A 22,053-nucleotide genomic window follows, 5' to 3' on the forward strand; every position below is an offset into this window, starting at 1 on the left:
TGCCCAAGGTCACACAGGCAGTAAGAGGCATAGCTGGGATTTGAACTTGGGAAGTCGTTCTCCGGGGAGTTTCCACACAGTAAGGCAAGAAATGACTTCCTTTTAGTCCTGCTGTTTTCCTGGGCTCACTGTTTGACCATAGAGAAATGGCCTCAACTCTCTGGGCCTTGGTTTGCCTGTCTTTAAAATGGGGCAGTAATCCCAGTAGGCGGTGACTCCCACGGGGCTGACCTCCAGGCTGCAGGGGACACTGAGACCCTAGAAGCAATCACCACAGCCCTGGACAAGAGGACTAGTGGGACCTGGGGAAAGAAACTCTGGGCAAGTCACTTATTCATTCCTAGCCTCTATTTTCATATCTGGAAAATGGGAACCATCCTAACGGTCTATGTAAGTACTTGGCACAATGCCAGGCTCTGTTATGCAATAAATATTAGTCCCTTCCCCCAGGGATGGTGGGACCAGGCTCTTTCTGGAACCTAGGGGTGGTGGCTTCTGGAAGGCTGACCATGTACGGGCCTCCAATCCCTTCCCTTCTGTTTCTGACAGCTTGTACAATAATTGCATCTGCGACATGGGAGCTGAGAGCCTGGCTCGTGTGCTTCCGGACATGGTGTCCCTCCGGGTGATGGAGTGAGTATGGGAGTCTGGGCGGTGGGTGGCTCAGCCTGGGTGGGGGACACTGAGGGTCTCTCCCTGGGTGTCCTGGAAGGGCTGGGTGTGTGGGTGGCCTTGGTCTGGAGCTGGGGAGTCCTAAGGGTCAGGCCCCAAGTGAGTTTCTCTTGCCAGCGTTCAGTACAACAAGTTCACGGCTGCCGGGGCCCAGCAGCTCGCTGCCAGCCTTCGGAAGTGTCCTCACGTGGAGACGCTGGCGTAAGTCCAGGCAAACCTGGTGGGTGGAGAACAACTCACTCCCCAGGCGTGTGGCCCAGTGTCACACCAGAGCTCAAATCACGCTCTTCCCTTCACCAATCTGCAACCCTAAGTGAGCAGACACTGCCCCCTCTGGCCTCAGCTTCTTCATCTGTAAAGTGGGGATGGTAATAATATCCACCCAAGAGGTTTTGTGAGGCTTAAACTAATCAAGCCCTACAAAGCTCTTATAACAATAGTAGCTGGCACACCAAAATGCTCCATAAATGCTATATTAGGCCGAACCATATGAAATTGCTGACATCCACCCATTTTTGACCTGTAAAATTGGCAATTTCATATGGTTCAAGTTTATCTTTTATTTAGTCACCATGATGTCCAATAGTGGTTACCTTATATTCTTTCAAAGCACTTTTATCTCCATAATCACTCGTATCTTCTAAGACACACAGGGTGGGTCTTACGAGACCCATTTTACAGATGAGGAAAATAAAGCACAGAGCAGTTAACTAACCTTCTGGGGTCACACAGCAAGTCAGCTGCAGAACCATAAAGGAATCTCGGGCCTCCTAGGCTTCTACTTTTCCCCATGACCCACACCGGTCTGTATCTTGCCAGGGGAAAAGTACCCAAGGTTCTAGGCTGGGTGGAAGGAGGGATTTGGAGGCAGCTGTCATTAGAGCCCCAGACCACCCTCTGTCCTCTAACCTGGCTCTGTGTCCCTTTCCCCCTCCAGGATGTGGACACCCACCATCCCATTCAGTGTCCAGGAACACCTGCAACAACAGGATTCACGGATCAGCCTGAGATGATCCCAGCTGTGCTCTGGACAGGGTAACCAGGGTGGGCTGGGGAGGGGAGAGCCACAGGGGGTTGGGGACAGTGTCCTTGTGAACGTGGCATTCATAAAACGCAGGTGGGACACAGGTGGGGCTAGGCCACCACCCTTGGACGATCACATCATCAGAGACATCCCCCCATCTCCACCCTGGGCTCGGTGGAGCTGTCATCCAGGCTTTGCGAGCTTGATCCCTGCAGTCAGGCTTAGAGACCAGGGGACAGGAAAGTTGGCCATCCACATCCCCGAGCATCAGTGCTTAGAAGAGCTTCCTTTGGGGACTCCAAGCCTTCCCAGCTGCTGTTTTGGCTTGGTGGCTGCCCTGATGCTCCGGGTTTGTCTTCAGATGAACTTGCTTGACAAGTTTCCTGCCCCTCACTATGAAGATTGCTGTCCCCCATCGCTGTGCTCCCCGCACTGGGCTGCACATACGCCTCCATTCCCACTGCCCCTCCCATTCCCCATCTTGATAGCACCCTTCCCAGGTGTCAAGCTGCCCCTCCTAGAGTGTCCAACCCCCTCTCCTGTCTCCTCCCCCTACAGCACGTTCTCTGAGAACACCGATCACGCTGGACCTTGAACTGGGTACTTGTGGACACAGCTCTTCTCCAGGCTGTATCCCATGAGCCTCAGCATCCTGGCACCCGGCCCCTGCTGGTTCAGGGTTGGCCTCTGCCCGGCTGCGGAATGAACCACGTCTTGCTCTGCTGACAGACACAGACCCGGCTCCAGGCTTCTTTAGCGTCCAGTTGGATGGATGCCTGGTGGCAGCTGCAGTCCACCCAGGAGCCCTGAGGCCTTCCCTGCAGGACATTGCGGACGGCCACGGCCAGGCCAGAGAGAGTGACGGAGGCAGCCCTATTCTGCTTGCCTAGGCCCCTGCCACTTGGGGAGAAAGTACTTCTTTATTTTATTTTTAGACAGAGTCTCACTGTTGCCCAGGCTGGAGTGCAGTGGTACGATCTGGGCTCACTGAAACCTCCGCCTCCTGGGTTCGAGCAATTCTCCTGCTTCAGCCTCCGGAGTAGCTGGGACTACAGGCACCTACCATCACGTCCGGTTATTTTTTTTTATTTTTAGTAGAGACAGGGTTTTGCCATGTTGGTCAGGCTGGTCTCAAACTCTTGACCTCAGGTGATCCACCCACTTCAGCCTCCCAAAGTGGTGGGATTACAGGCATGAACCACAGCACCCAGCCACAGAGAAAGTACTTCTCCACCCTGCTCTCCGACCAGACACCTTGATAGGGCACACCAGGCACTCAGAAGACATTGATGGGCAACTTCCAGCCTACTAATTCCCCAGATTGCAACAGGCTGGGCTTCTGTGGCAGCTGCTTTTGTCTCTGGGACTCAATGCACTGACTTTGTTGGCCAAGGCCAAAGCTAGGCCTGGCCAGATGCACCAGCCCTTAGCAGGGAAACAGCTAATGGGACACTAATGGGGTGGTGAGAGGGGAACAGACTGGAAGCACAGCTTCATTTCCTGTGTCTTTTTTCACTACATTATAAATGTCTCTTTAATGTCACAGGCAGGTCCAGGGTTTGAGTTCATACCCTGTTACCATTTTGGGGTACCCACTGCTCTGGTTATCTAATACATAACAAGCCACTCCAAAACATAGTGGCTTAAAACAACACACACATTTATTCTGCTCACACATCTGTCATTTGAGCAGGGCTCAGCGGGGACAGCTCCTTCTCTTCTACTCTGTGTCAGATGGGACAGCTTGAGGGCTGGGCTGGGGTCACCTGAAGACTCATTCTCCTGTATGTCTAGCAGGCAATGCTGGCTGTTGGCTGGGGCCTCGGTTCCACTAAGGCCTCAAGTGATTCTCCTGCCTCAGCCTCCCAAAGTGCTGGGATTATAGACGTGAACCACCACACCCAGCCCACTTCTGCCATATTTTGTTGGCCAGTGTGACAAGGGTTGCTACTCTGCTACCCACCCTCCTTTCACCACATGTCGCATGCACATGTGTGCACGTACACACACACACACACACACACACACACACACACTCACACCAGAGCCCACCTTGACTCAAGTCCTCTTTTCTGAGAGGATTTTTCTTTGTGGCTTCCTAAAATTCAGTGGAAAATTCATTGCTTGGGGATGAGAAAGGTTGAAGCACCGAAAGCTGTATCAAGGGGAATGTTTGCCTCTGCCTCTGATACTGTCCTCTGCCTCTGTCCTGGGAGCGAGCTGGTTTTTAGCAGAGATGGAGTCCCACCTTGGCTGCAGTGAGCTCGAAAGGGACTTGGCAGCTCCGCTTTCTACCCAGCGAGCTGCCAGCACGACTGTTGCTTTCCACTCGGGCATAGTCTGCCCGGAAGCCCCAATTCAAGACAGCTTAGCTTACTCCTGGTGGCAATGGGAGCTGCCTGTTCAGCTCCAGCTCACCAGCCCCAGTGCCCACAGGATCAGCCTGGTTCCCAAGCTCTGCTCCTCTCCCCAGCAAGTGAGACGTGGGTGTCAAGAGAGTCTGAGGGATCCAGAACCCGGCTGCATGGATCTTAACTTTGCTTTATTCATTCTACAAATACATACTGAGTGCACAGTCATGAATAAGATGTTCCTGCCCTGGTGAGTCTTATATTTTAGCAAATTTAAAAAAATCTTTGGACAGGGCTGCCAGGTGAGGTTGGCCAGTCTGTACACTGCACAAAGGCACCTGGTCAAGGGGGAACATGGGGGTTGCAAACCAGTCTGGGTTCTGCTTGCCAAGCTGGCAGTGCTGGTGTGGAGCCTTTTAACCCAGAGGGGCATGTTTTTGTAGTTAACACACAGTCATCATAAGTGTGGATAAATCACTGTCTCCATGTCACAGATCTAAGTGATACTTACAGTCACACTCCTATAAGGGAATGGACTCCTGACTTCTTTGGAGGACCTCTCTGCAGGCACAGGCACAGTGTGCTGGAAGTGCCCCGAACCCCATTTGTCAGGTGGTAGGGCAGTGCTCAGAGGAATCGGGGCATGATGATGCAATTCCACGTCCAGTGGATTGTAAGTCCGCGCACCTTCCAAATGGTCACTTTTCGTCTCGGGCCTCTCTCTGCATGCAAATGTCTCCCTCTTCCAGCTCACCTTTTTCCTTGGGCCTCTCAAATGTCTTCTTTCCAGATTTCGTAGCTTTTCTTTCTTTAGCATCGCATGAGGGCAAGTGGCGCTACAACTGTCTTTCCCCAGAGTTCTGCCGCCTCTACTCTCCCACACCTCAGTCTCCTCACCTGTAGAAGGGGGTTAATCATTTGTACCCTGCTTCACTCGGTGTGTATGTGAAGGTGCTTTGAAGTCAAGTGCTCTGCAAACTGGAGAGAATTACTGCTAGTATTCCGTGAAACTGCAAGTTGACCCAATTCCACTCATTCATTTAATCCTTCCAATTTTTTTTTTTTTTTTTTTTTTGAGACAGAGTCTTGCTCCGTTGCCCAGGCTGGAGTGCAGTGGCACAATCTCAGCTCACTGCAACCTCTGCCTCCCTGGGTTCAAGCAATTCTCCTGCCTCAGCCTCCCGAGTAGTTGGGAACTACAGGTGTGTGCCACTACACCTGGCTAATTTTTTGTATTTTTAGTAGAGGTGGGGTTTCACCACGTTGGCCAGGCTGGTCTTGAACTCCTGACCTCAAGTGATCTGCTCGCATTGGCCTCCCAAAGTGCTGGGATTACAGGTATGAGCCACCGTGCCAAGGCCTTCCCCCATATCTTTAATGAAGGTCTACCACGTGCCTGGCACAGGATACCCACTGCCACCTCTATAGGATTCAGGCCTGGTTTCTAGTTTGGCCTTCAGGCTTTTCCCACCACACCCCAAATGCTGTCCCTGGCTAGTGGAGTGGGGCAGAGGGCCAGCCTGGGACTCTCACACCAGCCCGACTGGGGCAGACTCTCTGAACCCCTCTGGATCTCCAACTTGGGAGACCCTTGTCTTCTGCTATTTGTCAACCACAAGGTTCTGCCTAGAACTCCTTTCCCGAATCTCAAAGTTAAAAAAAAAAAACAAAAAACGCAGGGCCCCAGGGGTTGGAGTTGCATACATTTTTTTAATCCAAAGAAGTCAGCCTCCTAAGTATTGCTTAAACAGGTTTATCAGAATTAAGTAGGCACAACACTCATACTGTCAGAAAAGCCTTTCCAGCCAGGGGAGTAATGGGGCCCTCCCCAGCATGATGTCTGTTTTGCCAACTTGCTGAAGAACGAGTAACCTGAAATGAAGAAGCGAGAATCCCACCCTCAGCCCCCGACAGCTTCCTCAGCTTTTTCTTCTGAGTCACTCCCTGCAACAGCCGCTGCATCTAAGACCAGCCTCAGGCTAAACCCAGCTGGCCTGAAGGCTCAACTTACATCAAACGGAGCTGGGAGTTGCTTTTGCGTGTGTCCGCAGTTTGAAGTGTCCTCTCTGAAGGTGAAGTGGGGGAAGCAGGTGCGCTCCGGGGTGAAGTGCGGGGAGGCGAACTCTGGCTGGGTTCCTGTAAACTTCCATCGCAGCTGCAAATAATCAGAAGCCAAGGCCAGGCCATCGGAGTAACGCTGCGGGCAGATGAGGTCGTGGGACGCCCCGTGCATTCTCCCTTCTGTGGGAGCAGGTGCCTTCCCAACCTCAGCACTCAGTCCCAATCTCTTTTCTACTCTCCTGGGTCCAAATAGGAACCTCTCTGTTGGCACGAAGCTTTTGAGGGGAGCAGGCCTAACAAGAAGGAAAAAGGGGGGTTACTAGCATGGAAGCCCCACCCTGCCACCATGTTGGCTGGGGACAGGGACCAATCCATGAGGCTCAGGAGGTTTGGGGTGGGGCAGGGAAGTCTTCCTCCATCCTTTGAATTTGGGGAACCACTGGGAGCCCCAGACTCAGGCTGAAAACGTCTTTCTGCAATTTTTATTAAAACTCTTTTTAATGAATTTGCATAATTTCTCAGAGGCCCTGGGCTGGAGAACCAGCACATTGTCACACGGGAGAGGAAGGTCTGTCCTGTTTATTGGGAGGGAGGAGGGGGACGCTGGTGTAGTCTGCTCAGGAGTCACCCAGGGTCTGAAGGCTGACTTGCAGCTCTGGGCCAGCTGAGCCAGCGCTGGGTAATGGGCAGGGCTTGGCAACACCTCCCACCTTGCCCGGAAAAATGCTTTGCAACCTACAGGAAGGCAATGGCCACAGCCAAGTCACTCAGCAGGCCACTTGGCTCCTTCTCTCAGGACGCAGCACTGTCTCCATGGCCTGGCCCCCTGGCAAGTCCCCGTTTCCCACTGCCTTCTCTATGTGCCCAGCTGGGTGCCAGTGTCGCTGCAGCACTTCGTGTTCCCATGCCCAACCCCTCTGCAGCCCCCTCAAGCCCTGCTCTGATTCCAAGCCTCATCTGCCAGCTCAGACTATCCCTTCCGCAAACTTCACTGAACATCTCGCAGAACTTGTATGTTAAACATGTGACATGTATTGGTGTTTGACAGGGTGCTATTAACATTTGGGGTAGGACAATTCTTGGATGTGGAGTGCCTGTTCTGGGCACTGAGTATTTAGCAGCATCCCTGGCTCCAGGCCACTAAGTGCCAGTAGCATCCCTGGTCACTGTAACAACTAAAAATGCCCTCCTACCCTTTTTTCCAAGGTTGACCTAAGGGGGCAGAACTGTTTCCATTGAGATCCATGCATCGTATAGGATAAGAAACAGAGGTTCTTATCATTGTATAGGATATGAAACTGAGGTTCAGAGAAGCCAAGTAACCTGCCTAAAGATGCACAGCTATGAGAGGCAAAGCTGGCACTGGCTTGGTAATAATGATGGAAACAGTCTGAATGAGAGCAGCTACCATCTCCTGAGGTCTTAGCACAGGCTGAGGACCCTGCTTAGTGCCATGAGAACTTAACAGAGACTGTGGGTGCCTCACCCCATTCCCTCTACTCACTCTTCCTTGCAGGTTGACCTGCCCTTCTTTGCTGAGGCCTTTCTCTGCCTCCAGAGCCTGCTTGGTCCCCAGGCTGTAAGTGCAGGCAGGGCTAATGTCTCCCCATAGCTGCCCTCCACCAGGCTGCTCCTGAGACACCTGCTGGCCAGGAGCCCCGAGCAGAATCCGTTACTCAGATTCAGCTGCACAGATGCTCACTGCAGAGATCTCCAAGGCCTGCGGTCATCCTTGAGCCCATCTCAGATTTGTGTGGACAGGGTGTTAACAAAACATGAAATCAGCTGGATACAGTGGTTCATGCTTGTAATCCCAGCACTTCGGGAGGCTGGGGTGGGAGGATCACTTGAGGCCAGGAGTTTGAGACCAGCCTGGGCAACATAATGAGACTCTGTCTCCATAAAAGATTTAAAACTTAGCCAGGCACGGTGTAGTCTCAGCTACTTGGAAGGCTGAGGCAGGAGGACTGCATGAGTCCAGCAGTTCAAGGCTGCAATGAACTATGACTGTGCCCCTCCACCACCCAGCCTGGGTGACAGAGACCCTGCCTCAAAAAAAAAAAAAAAAAAAAGGAGAAGATGGAATCATTCAGTGAGGACCTCACTCCTCTCCCAATCCTGTGACCACAAGCAGCATCCCCGACAGTCCCAGCCAGGCGTTAGTCTGGCTGTAGCTGCTCTCTTGTGTGCAGATCTCCAGTCTGAATGGGCTACACGTGGAATCTACTAACACTCCTGTTTTCATTGTGTTTATCTGTAGGGTTGCCTTCTATTTATAGCAAGTGATGCCAAGTTTCCATTTCTGGTAGTAATATAGTTTCTCTTTTCAAAGTGGCTCACGCCTGTAATCCCAGCACTTTGGGAGGCTAAGGCGGGTGCATCACTTGAGATCAGGAGTGTGAGGCCAGCCTGGCCAACATGGCTAATTGAGGTCAGGAGTTCAAGACCAGCCTGGCCAACATGGCTAAACCCCATCTCTACTAAAAAAAAAAAAAAAGAAAAAAAAGAAAAGAAAAAAGAAAAAAAAAAATTAGCAAGGCATGGTGGCAGACGCCTGTAGTCCCAGCTACTCGGGAGGCTAAGGCAGGAGAATCTCTTGAGCTGGGGGAGCAGAGGTTGCAGTGAGCCGAGATCATGCCACTGCACTCCAGCCTGGGTGACAGAGTGAGACTGTGTCTCAAGAAAACACAAAAGTTTCTCTTTTCAAAACGTTTCACTTTAAAAGGAGCCAATTTAAAGAAAACTGTTAATAGTTCAGGTAACAGGCAGGTAGAGGAAAAGCTGCTGAGTGTTGTATGAGGTTTGAGGGCTTTGATCCCAGCTGGTCCCACTCACTCCACAACAGAGAATAAGAGGGTCCAGAGAGGGTGGTGATCTCTGCCTGAAGTCACACAGTGATTCGAGGACAGGGATGTGACCCCAGGCTTCTATATCTAGGGCTGGAGGATGTCCTGGGACACAGTTCAATTCTCATCTGTCACCCACTTTGGCTATGAGAGATCAACCCCTTTCCTCCTGTGCCTTGCAGTGGCAGCCTTGGCAAACCCTAAATGAAAATCGTGACAACACTTGACATTTATGAAGCATTTACTTCGTGTTCACCTTGTACTACTCTAACTCATGTCTTTTTTTTTTTTTTTTTTTTTTTTTTTTTTTTTTTTTTTTTGAGACGGAGTCTCGCTCTGTCACCCGGGCTGGAGTGCAGTGGCCGGATCTCAGCTCACTGCAAGCTCCGCCTCCTGGGTTCACGCCATTCTCCTGCCTCAGCCTCCCGAGTAGCTGGGACTACAGGCGCCCGCCACCTCGCCCGGCTAGTTTTTTGTATTTTTAGTAGAGACGGGGTTTCACCGTGTTAGCCAGGATGGTCTCGATCTCCTGACCTTGTGATCTGCCCGTCTCAGCCTCCCAAAGTGCTGGGATTACAGGCTTGAGCCACCGCGCCCGGCTTGTCTAACTCATGTCTTAACTCACTTATTCCTCAAAAACAACTCTAGGAGGTGGGGCCAAGTAGGACCATCATCCCTGCATTTCACATGGAGCTCAGAGAGGTTAAGCAAGCTGTGCAAGGCCACACAGCTCATAAATGGCAGAGCCAGGATTTGAACCTCTGTGGCCTGATCCCAAAGCCGAAACCACTCGGCACTGCAGGTTCATCCCTTTTCTCTAAGGCAGGGGTATCCAATCTTTTGGCTTCCCTGGGCCACAATGGAAGAACCGTCTTGGGCCACATATAAAATACACTAATGATAACTGATGAGCTAAAAAATAAAACAAAATCAAAAAAAAAAAAACCAAAAAACAACTCACAAACAAACCAAAAAAAAATTCTTTTCTTTTTTTTGAGACAGAGTCTTGCTTTGTCACCCAGGCTGGAGTGCAATGGCATGATCTTGGCTCATTGCAGTTCCAGGTTCAAGAAATTCTCCTGCCTCAGCCTCCTGAGTGGCTGGGACTACAGGCGCATGCCACCATGCCTGGCTAATTTATGTATTTTTAGTAAAGATGGGGTTTCACCATGTTGGCCAGGCTAAAATCTCACAAGGTTTTAAGCAAGTTTAGGAATCTGTGTTGGGCCACAGTCCAAGCCGTCCTGAGCTGTACGCAGCCTGCAGGCCGCACCACGGGTTAGACAAGTTTGCTCTAAGGCACCAAGAGCCCCAGACTGAAAAGCACCCCAGAGCTGCAGCTTGTAGAACCCAGGGCAGCAGGTTCTCCAACCTTGTGACATCATTAGAGCACAGCACACAAGTTATCAGTCACTAGATCTTTTTCCCCCTTTCTGAAACTGTAAGCCTTCACTCCAGGCCATTCCCCAAAGCTGGACAGAGGACGTGGCTGGCTTCTGTAGTCAGAATGACAGTTGGGTACTAGATCCACTTTGTGAAGCAATGTCTCAGCTCAATAACTCTGCAGAGAAGCTGCCTGGTTCAGGATGTGGCTTAAGAAGATGGCCCTGGCATTTTACGGGCACTGGTAGGCGAGGCTCTGAAAGTGGTAGAAGGGGATTCTTTCCTGGAGTTCAGCTGCCCACTGTGCTGCTCCTCAGGGCAAACCCTGTGAGATCTGGATTCAGCCTGTCTGCGCTGATTGTAGTTCTGCCCCTCCCTGGCTGTGTGACCTCACACAAGTTACCCACTCTCTCTGGGCCGGTTTCCTCATCCGGAAAAGGGGACAATGCCCACCGCATTGGGTTGTTTGTGTCTGTGGAGTGCCTGGCAATACCCAGCACACATGAGGCATCAGTACGTGGTGGTTCCTTCCCTCCTTAGCCCTACCTGTTCCCAGGTAGAAACCAATACCGGCAGGGAACCTTCTCAAGGCTGGGGGCCTTCTGAGAGCAGTAGCGCTTTTCCTCCTTCAAAGACTTTGCCTTCTAGAAACCCATTGCTCATTCCTTTCTTCAAGTACCAAAACAATCAATTAAAGTGGCTAAAGACAGATGGCACCCTCCCCTGCTCACGCAGCCACTCTGATCCTCCACCCTGGTGACAGGGTGGCCGTCTCCTAGTGGCCGGAAGGTCCATGTCCCTGAGGAAAGCCAGTGTCACAGAGAAATGATGGCCACTTTCTCAAACCTGGCTTCTGATTTGCATGTTGGCTGCCAAAGCTGATCAGGAGTGGGCTTTGTGAAGATGCCTGGTCCACCACGTGCCTCCGGCTGACCACATCCAAGACTCCCTGAGGCCTCTGGAAGGACAGCACTTGCCCAGTGCCTCCCTCCAGGTCCTGCCACATCCAAGAACCACCTGGACTACTATTTACTTAGTATTTTAAATCAATGCACTTTTTAAACTCCAATTTTTAAAAAAGATCATTTATGTCACTATATAACACCCAAAGCAGTAGAATTTATCATACACAGAAGGCAATGCTAAAAATACAATGAAAATGGAACCATGAATTCTAGCTTGATACCCTTGGCCTGTACAACTGAGCCTGGTGTCAGTTAAAAGGGCAAAGCAGTAGGTGCTCAGGGGGTGTCGGGCCCCTGAAAGCCGATCTGCTCCGCTGCTGCGTATTCACTGCCACCCTGGGACGCCTCCAGCAGAGCACCTCACTCGGGGAAGCATCAGGACAGTGTGGCCAGGAGCCCAATGCTGCCACCTCATAGATGGGTATCTGAGGTAAGTCATCAAACTTCTGCAAGCCTCAGTTTCCTCCCTTGTCTAATGGAACCCTCCTTGGCGGCTTCACAGGGTGACGCTTGGGGCAAGTGATGGAGATGGGGGAGAGGCAGTTATTTTTAACCACCCAGCCAAGCCACTTGCCAGGAGGGACTCCCAGAAATGAAGCCTTGCCCTGGAGGGAGTTCCCCGCCACTCCAAGCTTGAGGCCTGGGATGGCAGCTGTGAGGGTACCAGCATCATCTGGGGACTCACTGGGTACCAATTATCACTGCTCTTGGGCTACTTCAAAGGCTGCCCACACAGACACACCCTCCTTGGTAACCAATCCTCAGGAGGAAGGGCGCCCAAAGAAAGGGGGAAGGCTTCCTGGGCTAGAGCCCCTTCAGGGTCTGACACACCATTGACACTGACCACCTCACTCATTAAGCAAGCACCGACTATACATCATTCACTATCCCAATCTAATTTGCACAAGCCCTTAGGCAAAAATAGTAGCAAATTATATGCTACTATTATCCCTGTTTTACAGAGAAGGAAACCGAGGCTTAGGAGATGAAGTCTGAGGTGTTGGTGGAGCTGGGATTTAAACCAAGATGTGTCCAACTGCAAAGCAGTTGTAAGCAACAATTTTAGAGGGTACAGGAAGGTGACCCTAAGTAACAAGGAATCACATATAGTGAGCAAGCAATTTGCTTTTCAGTTTTTGGTCAATCCTTATGATTATTTAGAGGAGAAAGTTCAGTTTGGTGCTGGTGTATCTTATGTTTATCACCTGACAGTTGTTAATCTCTTTTTAACAAAAAGAGAGCAGGCCAAGGCCCTGTGTCTTTAGCTGGCTTTGGTATTTGGCCAAAAGTTAATGGCTTTGGCAGTTAGGGTTTTTATCCATGCCAAGTGATGACGGTTTTCTCTTTAGTGACATAGACATTCTTTTTAAAATAAATTCACCTAAAAAAGTAGTTTTACAAATGGAGCACTAAAACTAGTGCATTTCATCTTAAACTGCAAATTATAAAGGGAATAATAGCAACTTGACAGTGGAGAGACCTGGCAGACACCACCTTCACCAACTGATCAAAGTTAACGTTGCCAGAAAGGGGACAGATGGCACGTGCCTCTCGGTAAGATGCACTGAAGACACACACTCACTTCTGCAATATTCCTGCCAAGAACGCCTCATCTGAATCTAATCTCAAATATAACCATCAGACAAACCCAAATTGAGAGACAGTTTACAAAACACCAGCCTTGTACTCTTCCAATATGTCAATGTCACAAGAGATAAAGACAGACTGAGGAGCTGATCCAGACTGAAGAAGGCTCGAGATTAATGCAAAAGTTGATCTGGGATTGCATCCTGGACCTCAACTCTCTCTTTTTTATTGTTCGGGGACACTATTGGGACAATTTTTTGGTTTTTTTTTTTTTTGAGATACTGTCTCGCTCAGTTGCCCGGGCTGGAGTGCAATGGTGCAATAACTCGCTGCAGCCTTGAACTCCTGGACTCAAGCGATCCTCCTGCCTGAGCCTTCCGAGTAACTGGGACTATGGGCGTGTACCACCACACCTGGCTATTTTTTTTTCCTACTTTTTGTGGAGACGGGATCCCACTAAGTTGCCCAGGCTGGTCTTAAACTCAAGTGATCCTTCCACCTCAGCCTCCATAAAATTTGAATAAAGTTGTAGACGAGATTGGTCATAGGATTGTATATTGTGTCAATACTAGATTTGCTGATTTTGACAACCCTACTGTGGTTATGCAAATTTGTCCTTGTTCTAAGGAAATAAACACTGAATTATTTAGGAGTAAAGGTACATAATAAACCCATTTTCAAATGCTTATGAAAATTACACATATACACGTGTGTGCATATACACAGGCATGCATATACAAACAGGGAATGGCATGCATGCATGTATACATGAGCAAAGTGCTAATTGGTGCACTTGGTGAATTTGGGTGGGCATTCTTTGTGCTCTTGCAACTTTTCCGCATATGTGAAATTATTTTTTAATTTTTTTATTCAGGAAAAAGGAGCAAGAGTGTATATGACACAGGCTTGGCAGAAACTATGAGCTGGTGTTCCAAAGTCGGGGATGGGGAGCGCTCACTGGGGGTGCCCCTCAAACCCTCGGTGCTGTGGCCAGGGAGCCGGGCTGGCAGCCTTCCCTGGCTTTGTTCCCTCAGCCGCCACCTCCCCATTCTGTGCCTCCGTTGATTTGTGAGTCGGGGATAAAGATGTCTGCCACTTTTATTGTGATCTTGGGTTTCCCAAAAGCAGACTATGCTTTCAGAAGTTCTGGGAGGAAAGCTAGCAGATACGCCAGAAATGTGAATATCCAAATTGAGAGGAGCCCTCACTTTCTTAGTTCAGCAAAACAGACACACGGGCTATAAGTGGGGCAGATCCTGCCTGTTTCTTGGCTGAAATCTCCAGTTTGTATAATGCAGGGCTAAGAGAGTGGGGCCCTTGACATCTCACTGTGTTGAGACACATACTGGGGTTTTCTCCTGTCTGAAGACGCAGCTGGCACCAATGTACTCTGTGGCCAAGGACCTTCTGGGTGAGCCTCATGTCAGGAGCAGAGTTGGAGAGGCGGCCAGGCCTGGGGGCACACTTGTCTCCCTGTGTCACCATTGTCTGTCTCTTGCTTAGATGACAGCCACAGCTTCCTGGCCTGGTTTCCTGCATCCGCCCTTACCCCTGCCTGTGGGATCTCCCATAACTCAAATCTGACTGTGTCCCTGCGGAAGGTTTGGGTTTCTGAGCTGGGCAGCTGTATGTCCAGCACAGGGGTTCTGCTGACAGCAAGGCCACAAATTGGCAAGGAGGGACCAGGTTAGGAAGGAGCAGCTGTGGTTCCTAGTCGGGAGGTAACTGAAGCCTAGTAAATCCTGGAATAAGATAGACCAATGAATTGGATAACCCTCAGCTCCAAAGCTGAGCTGTAGCAGGACAAGCCAACTCTGGTGGCAATGTTCTCCAGTCTCTGCATTTTCAGCTCGCTGTGTGCCAAGAGAGGGCTGGCAGGTACCAGGGCCTTTCACTTTCATTAGGAACTGGGACGAAGAATCCAACTGAGCTGCCTCTGCACCAGAACTGCTGGGACGTGAGGACTCTCCCTGGCTCCCAGGCCAGCCACTGCGGCCCTTTCTCCTGGGAAGGAGGGAGCTCCTGATTCCCCATTCCCTGCTCCTGGGCAACAATTAACACTCTAGGAAGACCACAGAGCCGGCTCTCCAGGGTTCTGGTGCCCTGAGGACCACAGGGCAGCAAGAAAGGTCTCCTGAGGGTGCTGGGGCTGGGAAGGCAGAGTGGGAAGTTCCCCCCAGCTAGGCTAGACCTGGACCTCCCTGGCACTCAGGCAGCCTATCCTCTTTTGCTCATGGAATATAAATATTCGTGCACGAGTATAGGTGCAGGTTTCTACGTTCACAAGGGCATGGGTATAACACGCTTTCCATTATATCTGACTATGAATACGAGTGGTTAATATTAAAACATCTCTTACTATATACAAGGAGGTCTAAGTGCTTTATGTATATCTCACTTAGTCCTCACAACAAGGGAGATTTTCATTATTTCCATTTTCTAGAAGAGGAAACCAAAGTACCGGGAGGTTAAGCAGCATGCCCAAGGTCACAGCTACCCTAGGATGTGAACCCAGGGCCCTGGCTCTTAACCATGACCCTAATACTGCCTCCTCAAGTAGGTGCTCAGCAAGTGTTTGAAGAAATGAATTACGTGGGTCCACACATAAGAGAGAGAAAAAAAAGAGGGAGCAAAAGTGGGTGCGCCTGTTCATCTTGATACTCATCCTGGGCCCCACTGCGTGACATGCCCCTTGCCCTTAGTCACTGTTTCCTGGATTGGCATGTGGGGAACACATGTGACCACATGAGAACGACGAGAAAAAACAGGACTGACTACCGGCATTCCCCTGCTTATGGAAAGGGGCCTGGAGATGAGGCTCAGTCAGATCATCTTGAGGTCTTTCCCAGCGGCTTCCCTGCTCCTAGCCACCTCTCTCATACCCCGGGGTTCTGAGCTTCCTCAGCACTTGAAGGCAAGACCTCCTTGGCTTGGATTTGAGGGTGGGGAGGGGGGAAGGCTGTGCATGGCTTCCACCACTTCTCCAGGCCTCCCCACTTCCCAGGGTCAGGCCCTGACACCCCGAGAGCTTTGCAAGGGTGTCCCTGAGAGATACTTCCTGGTGTTTCTGCTTAAACAGCGTTTGCTGCAAAATATGTCGAAGCATTTGGGATTCAGTTTTTAGTTCAGAATATGCCAATGTTTTCATTTGGAAGGGGAAGTGTTTCTGTTGATGTGATAAAGAGATAAAATAAGACGTTCTTCACCAAGTTACACTGCTTCAAAGTCAAGTGCTTGGCTTGGAGACAGGGATTTATCTTGGGACCGCAGGGCCTTAGCACATGGCCTGGCAGAAGAGCAGGCAGGGTCAAAGTCTGTTGAATGAGTGAGTGCATATGCAAAGGGCCTAGACCCAGGAGTGCCATAGAATCAACGCTCACTACAGATTTTGAATGGATTTCATAGGTTCTACTTCTGAGAGTTGTTCTCAGTCTGTTCATGTTTCTCTATCTTCACTAAACTCCCCTCATCCAAGCCTCTGTCATGTCTGGCCTGGACAACCAACAGCCTCTAAGGTGGTGTCCCTGCTTCCCTTCTTACCCCTCAGCTCATTCTGTCCACAATTGCCAGAGTCATCTTTACAAAATGGGAATGTGATTGTGTCATCTCCTGCCTAGAACCTTCCAATGGCTTTCCACTGCTCTTGGCTATGGCCTTCCAGGTCCTCCATGTATGGCTCCCGCCCACCTCACTGACCTCTCCTGGGGCTGTTCTCCAGCCACATGGGCCTCCTTTTGGTTGCTGGAAAAACCAACTCTCTCTCACCTGAAGGTCTTGGCACTACTGGACTACCGGCACGCTCAGCCTGGACTGCTTTTCTCTAGATCCTTCTATCGAATTAAGGCTCAGCTCAAAAGCATCATCTCCTTAGAGAGCCTTTCTATGACCCCTCAGCTAAAGCAGCCCACCATCTCTATTCTACTGGTTCACTTGTTTTACTCCATGTCTACACCTACAGAGACCATCTACTAGATGCCAGGCACAGTTTTAAGTGCTGAGGACACGGCACTGAACACGGCAGGGAAGCTCACATCCTTCTTGCCTGTCTTCATAGCTCTGAAAAAATCTGATTCTCTTGTTTGGGTTCCTACTAGTCTTCCTCACCAAGTGCCAAAGGGCCAAGGCTGGGTCTGTCTTCCTCACTGTGTTCACTCACCAGGCACTGTACTGAACAAAAAAGTGTTTGTTCCGTAAAAGAACGGACGGATGGCAGGCAGGCAGGCTGGGGAGGTGTGCAGAGCAGCTGGCACACGCTCCCCCTGGCACTTGGCTCTTGCTAAGATCTTACTGAGCTCAACGGAAGCTTTCTTCAAAGAAATCTCACTGTGGACCCCTTAGGAGAGCCCTCTGCACCCAGCTATGCTGCCAGTAGGTCCTACCCCACCCTGTACCACCATCTGCAACAGACTCAATGTTTGTGTCTCCTCAAACTTCATATGTTGCAACCCTGATCCCAAATGATGGTACTGGGGGGTGAGGCCTTAGGGAGGTGATTAGGTCATGAAGGCAGAGCCTTCATGGATGGGATTAGTGCCCTTATAAGAACAGTAAGAAATAAATGCTTAAGTCCCCCAGCCTCTGGTATTCTGTTATAGAAGACTGAACTAAGACACCCTCTGCCTGTGGTTGTCTTGGCAAAGCCAGGTAATGCAGGAGAGGGGTGGACTCAGCCTGCTTGGGGTGAATGGTATTAGCGTCCATTTTCCTAAAGGAGCCCTTGCTTACCATAACTCAGCATCCCCTCTTCATTGCCACTGAGGCCCTGTGCCAAGTGACACTCCAGTACTGTCCAGCCTCAGGGGCTGAGCCAAGGCGTTCCTGCCTGCCCTGTGACCCTCACCAGTCCCGGAGGCTGCCTGACAGCTTATCTGGTCATGTGTTCTCTCTCATTGAGTCCAGCTGCCTCTCTTCCTGGCGACTATGACCAAGTCTTACTCCTCCCTGGACCTTCATTTCCCTACCTCTCACATACACAGTGGGTTGGATGCTGGATGCAAAGCTCCCTCATCACAGCCCCAAAGACAGGACTTGACCATCTCAGTGCAATGACCCTGTGGTCCCTTCTCCCAAGGACCTAAGAGCCCCCTGAGTGCTTGCAAACACTGCAGACAAAGCGAGCCCTAGCACCAGCTCCCTGCCTGCCTGTTCTGTGAAGGGAGCCTACAAAACTGGCAGCCCCTGCAGTTCTGAGCTGCAGAACTGATGAGCTGGGGCACCCTGAAATCTGACTCCAAAATAGCAGCAAACCCAAGGCCAAAAGGAAGTACAGGCTTCTTTGCTTGAGATTTCTCCTCTCACAGCCTTGGCCTGGAGCCCCTGCACTTAATCCCCACCCAGCCACCCAAGGGCCACAGTACAAATATGATTCGTGCCTGGCTCCCTGTGCCTTCTGACACCTCTAAATCTTTATCCTTCTAGGATGACCGAGAATCCCCCAAAAGCCAAGGTCATCATCAAGCCAGGATGAGGATTGGGGGAGGAGCGAACAGCTCTTCCTCAAATAGATTTGGAAGCGAAGGCTTTTTCCATAAGCTTTGGGGGGTAAGTCACAGGGTGACCCCAAATGTAACTTAGTCTCGGGGTCCCCTTCCTTTTCACCAACTGTCCCCTTTGCTGAGGGAAGCTTTCTAGCCCAAACGAAGGACTTAAGAGGGGTCTGGCCATTCCTGGCATCCAGTTAGACCTGGAGGAGGTGAAGGGAGAAGCCTGAGGGAGGGGTGTGTATCCGGCCTGGGGATGCCTCCCTCTCCCTTGCCAGCGCCCCAAACCACCCTCATCCTGTTCGGAGATGGCACTTACAGGCCTCGGAGGCAGGGGAGGATCTCCTCCTGGGGAACCATCCCCGTCCAGATGGTGCCCCCAACCAGCTGCGGCGGCATGATCTGGGCGGCTGGTCCAGGGCGTGGGTTGCGGCTCGAGGGAAGAGGGGAACGGCAGTCGAGACCCTACTCCAAGTACCCATCAAAGACGTCGAGCTCCGAGTCAGCATCGTAAAGGCCCGAGCCGGGGTCGGAGAGTACACCGAGGTCCACGAGCGCCTGGTCCATGTCCTCGGGCAGGAAGACAAGGCCCACGTTAAGGACGATGTACTCCATAAGGAAGGCGTAGTACAGGATCAGCACATTGACGAAGAACAGGCCCACGTAGAACATAGAGGGCAGCAGCGGCGGCGGCACGTAGGGGACCAGGGGGCCCAGTGCGTCCAGGTGGGCCGCGACCCGGGCGCCGAGCATGCAGCGGGTGGTAAGGGCGGCGGCGGCCCGGCGATCCCGGCGAACTCAGCCGCTGCGGCGCCCGGGCGGCCGGCGAGGGCACAGCGCAGCCATCCAGGGGTGCCCTGGGGCCCGACAGAGGCGGCGCCGGGCTCCAGATGTCCCCTGGCAAACGCGCCCCGACCCCTGAAATACGCCGGGCGGGTCACCGCACCCCCAGATGTGCCCAGAAGGCCCTCTCGACCGCCCAGACGGCGAGACGGGCCCCCCCTGAAGTGGCCGGCGGCTGCCCGGCTCCCTCGAGGCGCCTCTCTGGCGCTCGCAGGGCCTCGCAGCCGGCGGGGATCCCACCGCGGCTGAGCGTCTAGGGCCGGTCCAGGCAGCTGTCTCTCCCGCCCGACCCCGCAGGTCCTCGCGCCCCCCCGCGCGCCCCCGCAGGCCCAGCGCCCATGGCTGCGGCCGCCGCGTCTCCCTCCGGGTCGCGCTCGGAGCTCCGCCTCCCGAGCGGCCCCGAGCTGGTTCGCCGGCCGGCCCCTGCATACGCTCATTGGCCGGCTCGACGCCCGCGCTGACTGGCCCGGGCCTCCAGGGGGCGGATACCGCTTCGCTCCGCCCCTCGGAGCGCTCGCGTCTGAGTTGCTTTCCTGGTTCGGGTCTGCGCTCAGATTCGCTCTGCATATCAAATAGCGGGAGGGAAAAGGGATTGAACACAATTTAAACCTAGACATAATGCTAAGGCCTCAAAAGCCGAAGAAAACCCGGGCTTCCGCTGCACCTTGATGCATGCGTCTTTGGGACTCCGTTTCTCCTTTGAAAGGAGGCGGGGTCGGGGAGGGGCGACGGACGGTTGCCCTGAAAATCTTGGACATTCCCAAAGCGCCAGTTTTCATGGTGATCAACCAGTGTCCCCTTCGCTTCTCCAAACTCTGGTTGCTGGAAGGTCTGCCCACTAGGGAACCTGCATCCTAGAGTTAAGGAATACCTGAATAGATTCCGAGGTAGTTCAGATCTTCAACCATAAGGTTGCTTTTTGTTTCTTTTGAGTTTGTAAATCATGTTTAAAAGCAATAATACATATGGCTAAACATTCGAACAACCTTGAAGTACACAGAAAAGGGAGTCTCTCCCACCCACTGGTTCCCCCTGCTCTTGGGTAACCACTGTATGTCTTTCAGGAAAACATGGTCTTGCCTGAAGAGCCTTCCAAAGCAGTTCAAGACACCTTTAAATCTCAGGCCACACTGAGCTGAGTATTTTCCATGCACTGCTTAATCGGAGGCACACAAGGCAGCGTAGTGTGTATGTGCGTACTTTTTACGGATGAAAAATAGGAGCCCAGGGAGCCTACATTTCTGAGCCTGGGTGTGTTTCTTTGGAGGCCAGATCCTGTTCTTTTCTGCCCCATGACTTTGTCTTGCCCCACTTTATATGAATTACAGGGCAAACCATTAACTCTCCACTCTTATCCATTTCTCCAACTGCTGAAGGTGAAACAAACCTTTACTCATTCATGCACTTTACCAATGTTTTTTAAACACCTACTATGTGCCAAACCTTTTGCTAGGCACTGGGGAGAATACTGGCCTCTGGCCTAGTTCTTTCTTGAGCAGAGTTAATGGGACACAGCGGACCTTTAAAAAGGATGATATATATGTGACTGAATGAATGAATGGATGGTAAACTTGAGAAGTCTTGCCCACATCGAACTTACTACTTCTAATCCAGGGGAGAAATTAGATATATTCTGGCTCATGCAGAAAGTTGGGTTATTTCCTTTTTCACTTTAAAGTGGTACTTTGGGAAATAGCATGGATTCTGGGTGAAGATCATAGGAATCCTCTGGAAGTACAAAATTTTCAGTTTGGTGCATTGTTGCTTGCAGGCTTTTCCAACACACACACTTAATTGAAGTGGAAAAAGAAAAAGGTTGTCAGGACAAATAAGGCTGTTACCTATTTAGTGTCATTTTGGTTTATAAAGGGAATGAAAAATAAGGGTGCGGGCATGGATATGAACCCTGGTTTTGCCACTTATTAACTGCATGATCTTGCGTAAGTCAACCTCTCTGTGACTCAGTTTCCGTGATGATAAAATAGGTTTGATAATAGTACCCAACTCATAGGATGGTTGTGAAAATTAAATACCTTAATATGTAAAGTCCTTAGGACAGTGGCTTTGCATAGTATACACCATCCAATACTGTCAGGCCTCTGAGCCCAAGCCAAGCCATCGCATCCCCTGTGACTTGCACGTATATGCCCAGATGGCCTGAGGTAACTGAAGAATCACAAAAAAGTGCAAATGCCCTGCCTCGCCTTAACAGATGACATTCTACCACAAAAGAAGTGAAAATGGCAGGTCCTTGCCTTAAGTGATGATAGGATCTTGTGAAATTCCTTTTCCTGGCTCATCCTGGCTCCGAAAGCTCCCCAACTAAGCACCTTGTGACCCCTACTCCTGCTCGCCAGAGAACAACCCCCCTTTGACTGTAATTTTCCTTTACCTACCCAAATCCTAAGAAACGGCCCCACCCTTATCTCCCTTTGCTAACTCTCTTTTCGGACTCAGCCCGCCTGTACCCAGGTGATTAAAAAAGCTTTATTGCTCACACACGGCCTGTTTGGTGGTCTCTTCACACGGACGCGCATGACAAATACTATTCTTATTCTTATTATAAACCTAATAATTGTTACTATGTGGTGACTTTCCTTGACCCACCTTCGCCGATTCCCTCTCCGGTACTGCGCCTAAAGCTTCCAATTCCCGCCCACCGGGGCTATTCTCCGGGTCGCTCCTCCTCCCGCCCCGCCTTTTCTGGATGGCCGTAGGCCCGCAGTTGCGCGATGCACGCAGGGCCTTGTAGTCCCGTCGCGGAGTCCTGTCGCCCAAGGCCTCGCGGATGAACTGTATTTCCCAGCACCCCACGCGGCGGCGGCCGTAAAGCGCGGCGGT

The 22,053-nt window shown here is 51.3% G+C and overlaps 2 protein-coding genes and 1 pseudogene across 39 annotated transcripts in view; 1 reads left to right on the forward strand and 2 right to left on the reverse strand.

Annotated features, from left to right (window-relative positions):
* The window catches only part of CIITA (class II major histocompatibility complex transactivator), a 62,333-nt gene extending 59,094 nt beyond the window's left edge, over positions 1 to 3,239 (forward strand). For 31 of the 35 annotated variants that reach the window (XR_012429253.1, XR_012429254.1, XR_012429255.1 and 28 more), the window contains 4 exons: positions 550 to 633; positions 790 to 873; positions 1,610 to 1,707; positions 2,255 to 3,239. Coding sequence is in view for 30 of the 35 variants with exons in the window: in XM_005591244.3 (XP_005591301.3) it covers positions 550 to 633; positions 790 to 873; positions 1,610 to 1,685 (244 nt within the window). In the remaining 5 variants the exon portion in view is untranslated. The remainder of the gene's footprint in view (positions 1 to 549; positions 634 to 789; positions 874 to 1,609; positions 1,708 to 2,254) is intronic. The other 4 variants (XM_045381611.2, XM_074027740.1, XM_074027743.1 and 1 more) reach the window with 1 other exon arrangement.
* A 978-nt stretch (positions 3,240 to 4,217) lies between these two features.
* On the reverse strand, positions 4,218 to 19,588 carry DEXI (Dexi homolog). 4 transcript variants are annotated; one of them, XM_074027770.1, is made up of 3 exons: positions 18,689 to 19,588; positions 6,059 to 6,401; positions 4,218 to 4,944 (listed from the first exon to the last, which is right to left on the reverse strand). In XM_074027770.1, exon 1 carries the CDS (start codon positions 19,120 to 19,122, stop codon positions 18,835 to 18,837), a length of 288 nt encoding a protein of 95 aa, XP_073883871.1. In that variant the 5' UTR covers positions 19,123 to 19,588; the 3' UTR covers positions 4,218 to 4,944; positions 6,059 to 6,401; positions 18,689 to 18,834. The 4 variants fall into 4 exon arrangements, with proteins under 4 accessions (XP_073883871.1, XP_073883872.1, XP_065393704.1 ...); XM_074027771.1 differs by having other exon boundaries at positions 4,218 to 5,025; XM_065537632.2 differs by having other exon boundaries at positions 18,689 to 18,838.
* LOC135968942 (uncharacterized) lies at positions 19,168 to 19,794 on the reverse strand (annotated as a pseudogene).
* Positions 19,795 to 22,053: the final 2,259 nt, after the last annotated feature.

Source organism: Macaca fascicularis, chromosome 20 (genome assembly GCF_037993035.2).
Source record: "Macaca fascicularis isolate 582-1 chromosome 20, T2T-MFA8v1.1".
Taxonomy (NCBI): Eukaryota; Metazoa; Chordata; class Mammalia; order Primates; family Cercopithecidae; genus Macaca; species Macaca fascicularis.

Excerpts from the sequence above, each read along its gene's own strand:
- DEXI (XM_065537632.2), bottom strand. The coding sequence starts at position 18,768 with ATGCCGCCGCAGCTGGTTGGGGGCACCATCTGGACGGGGATGGTTCCC. Across the intron at positions 6,402-18,688 it reads CTCCCCTGCCTCCGAGGCCT|GCCTGCTCCCCTCAAAAGCT; the intron begins GTAAGTGCCATC and ends CCTTCTTGTTAG. Across the intron at positions 4,945-6,058 it reads AACTCCCAGCTCCGTTTGAT|GTGAGGAGACTGAGGTGTGG; the intron begins GTAAGTTGAGCC and ends CCCCTTCTACAG.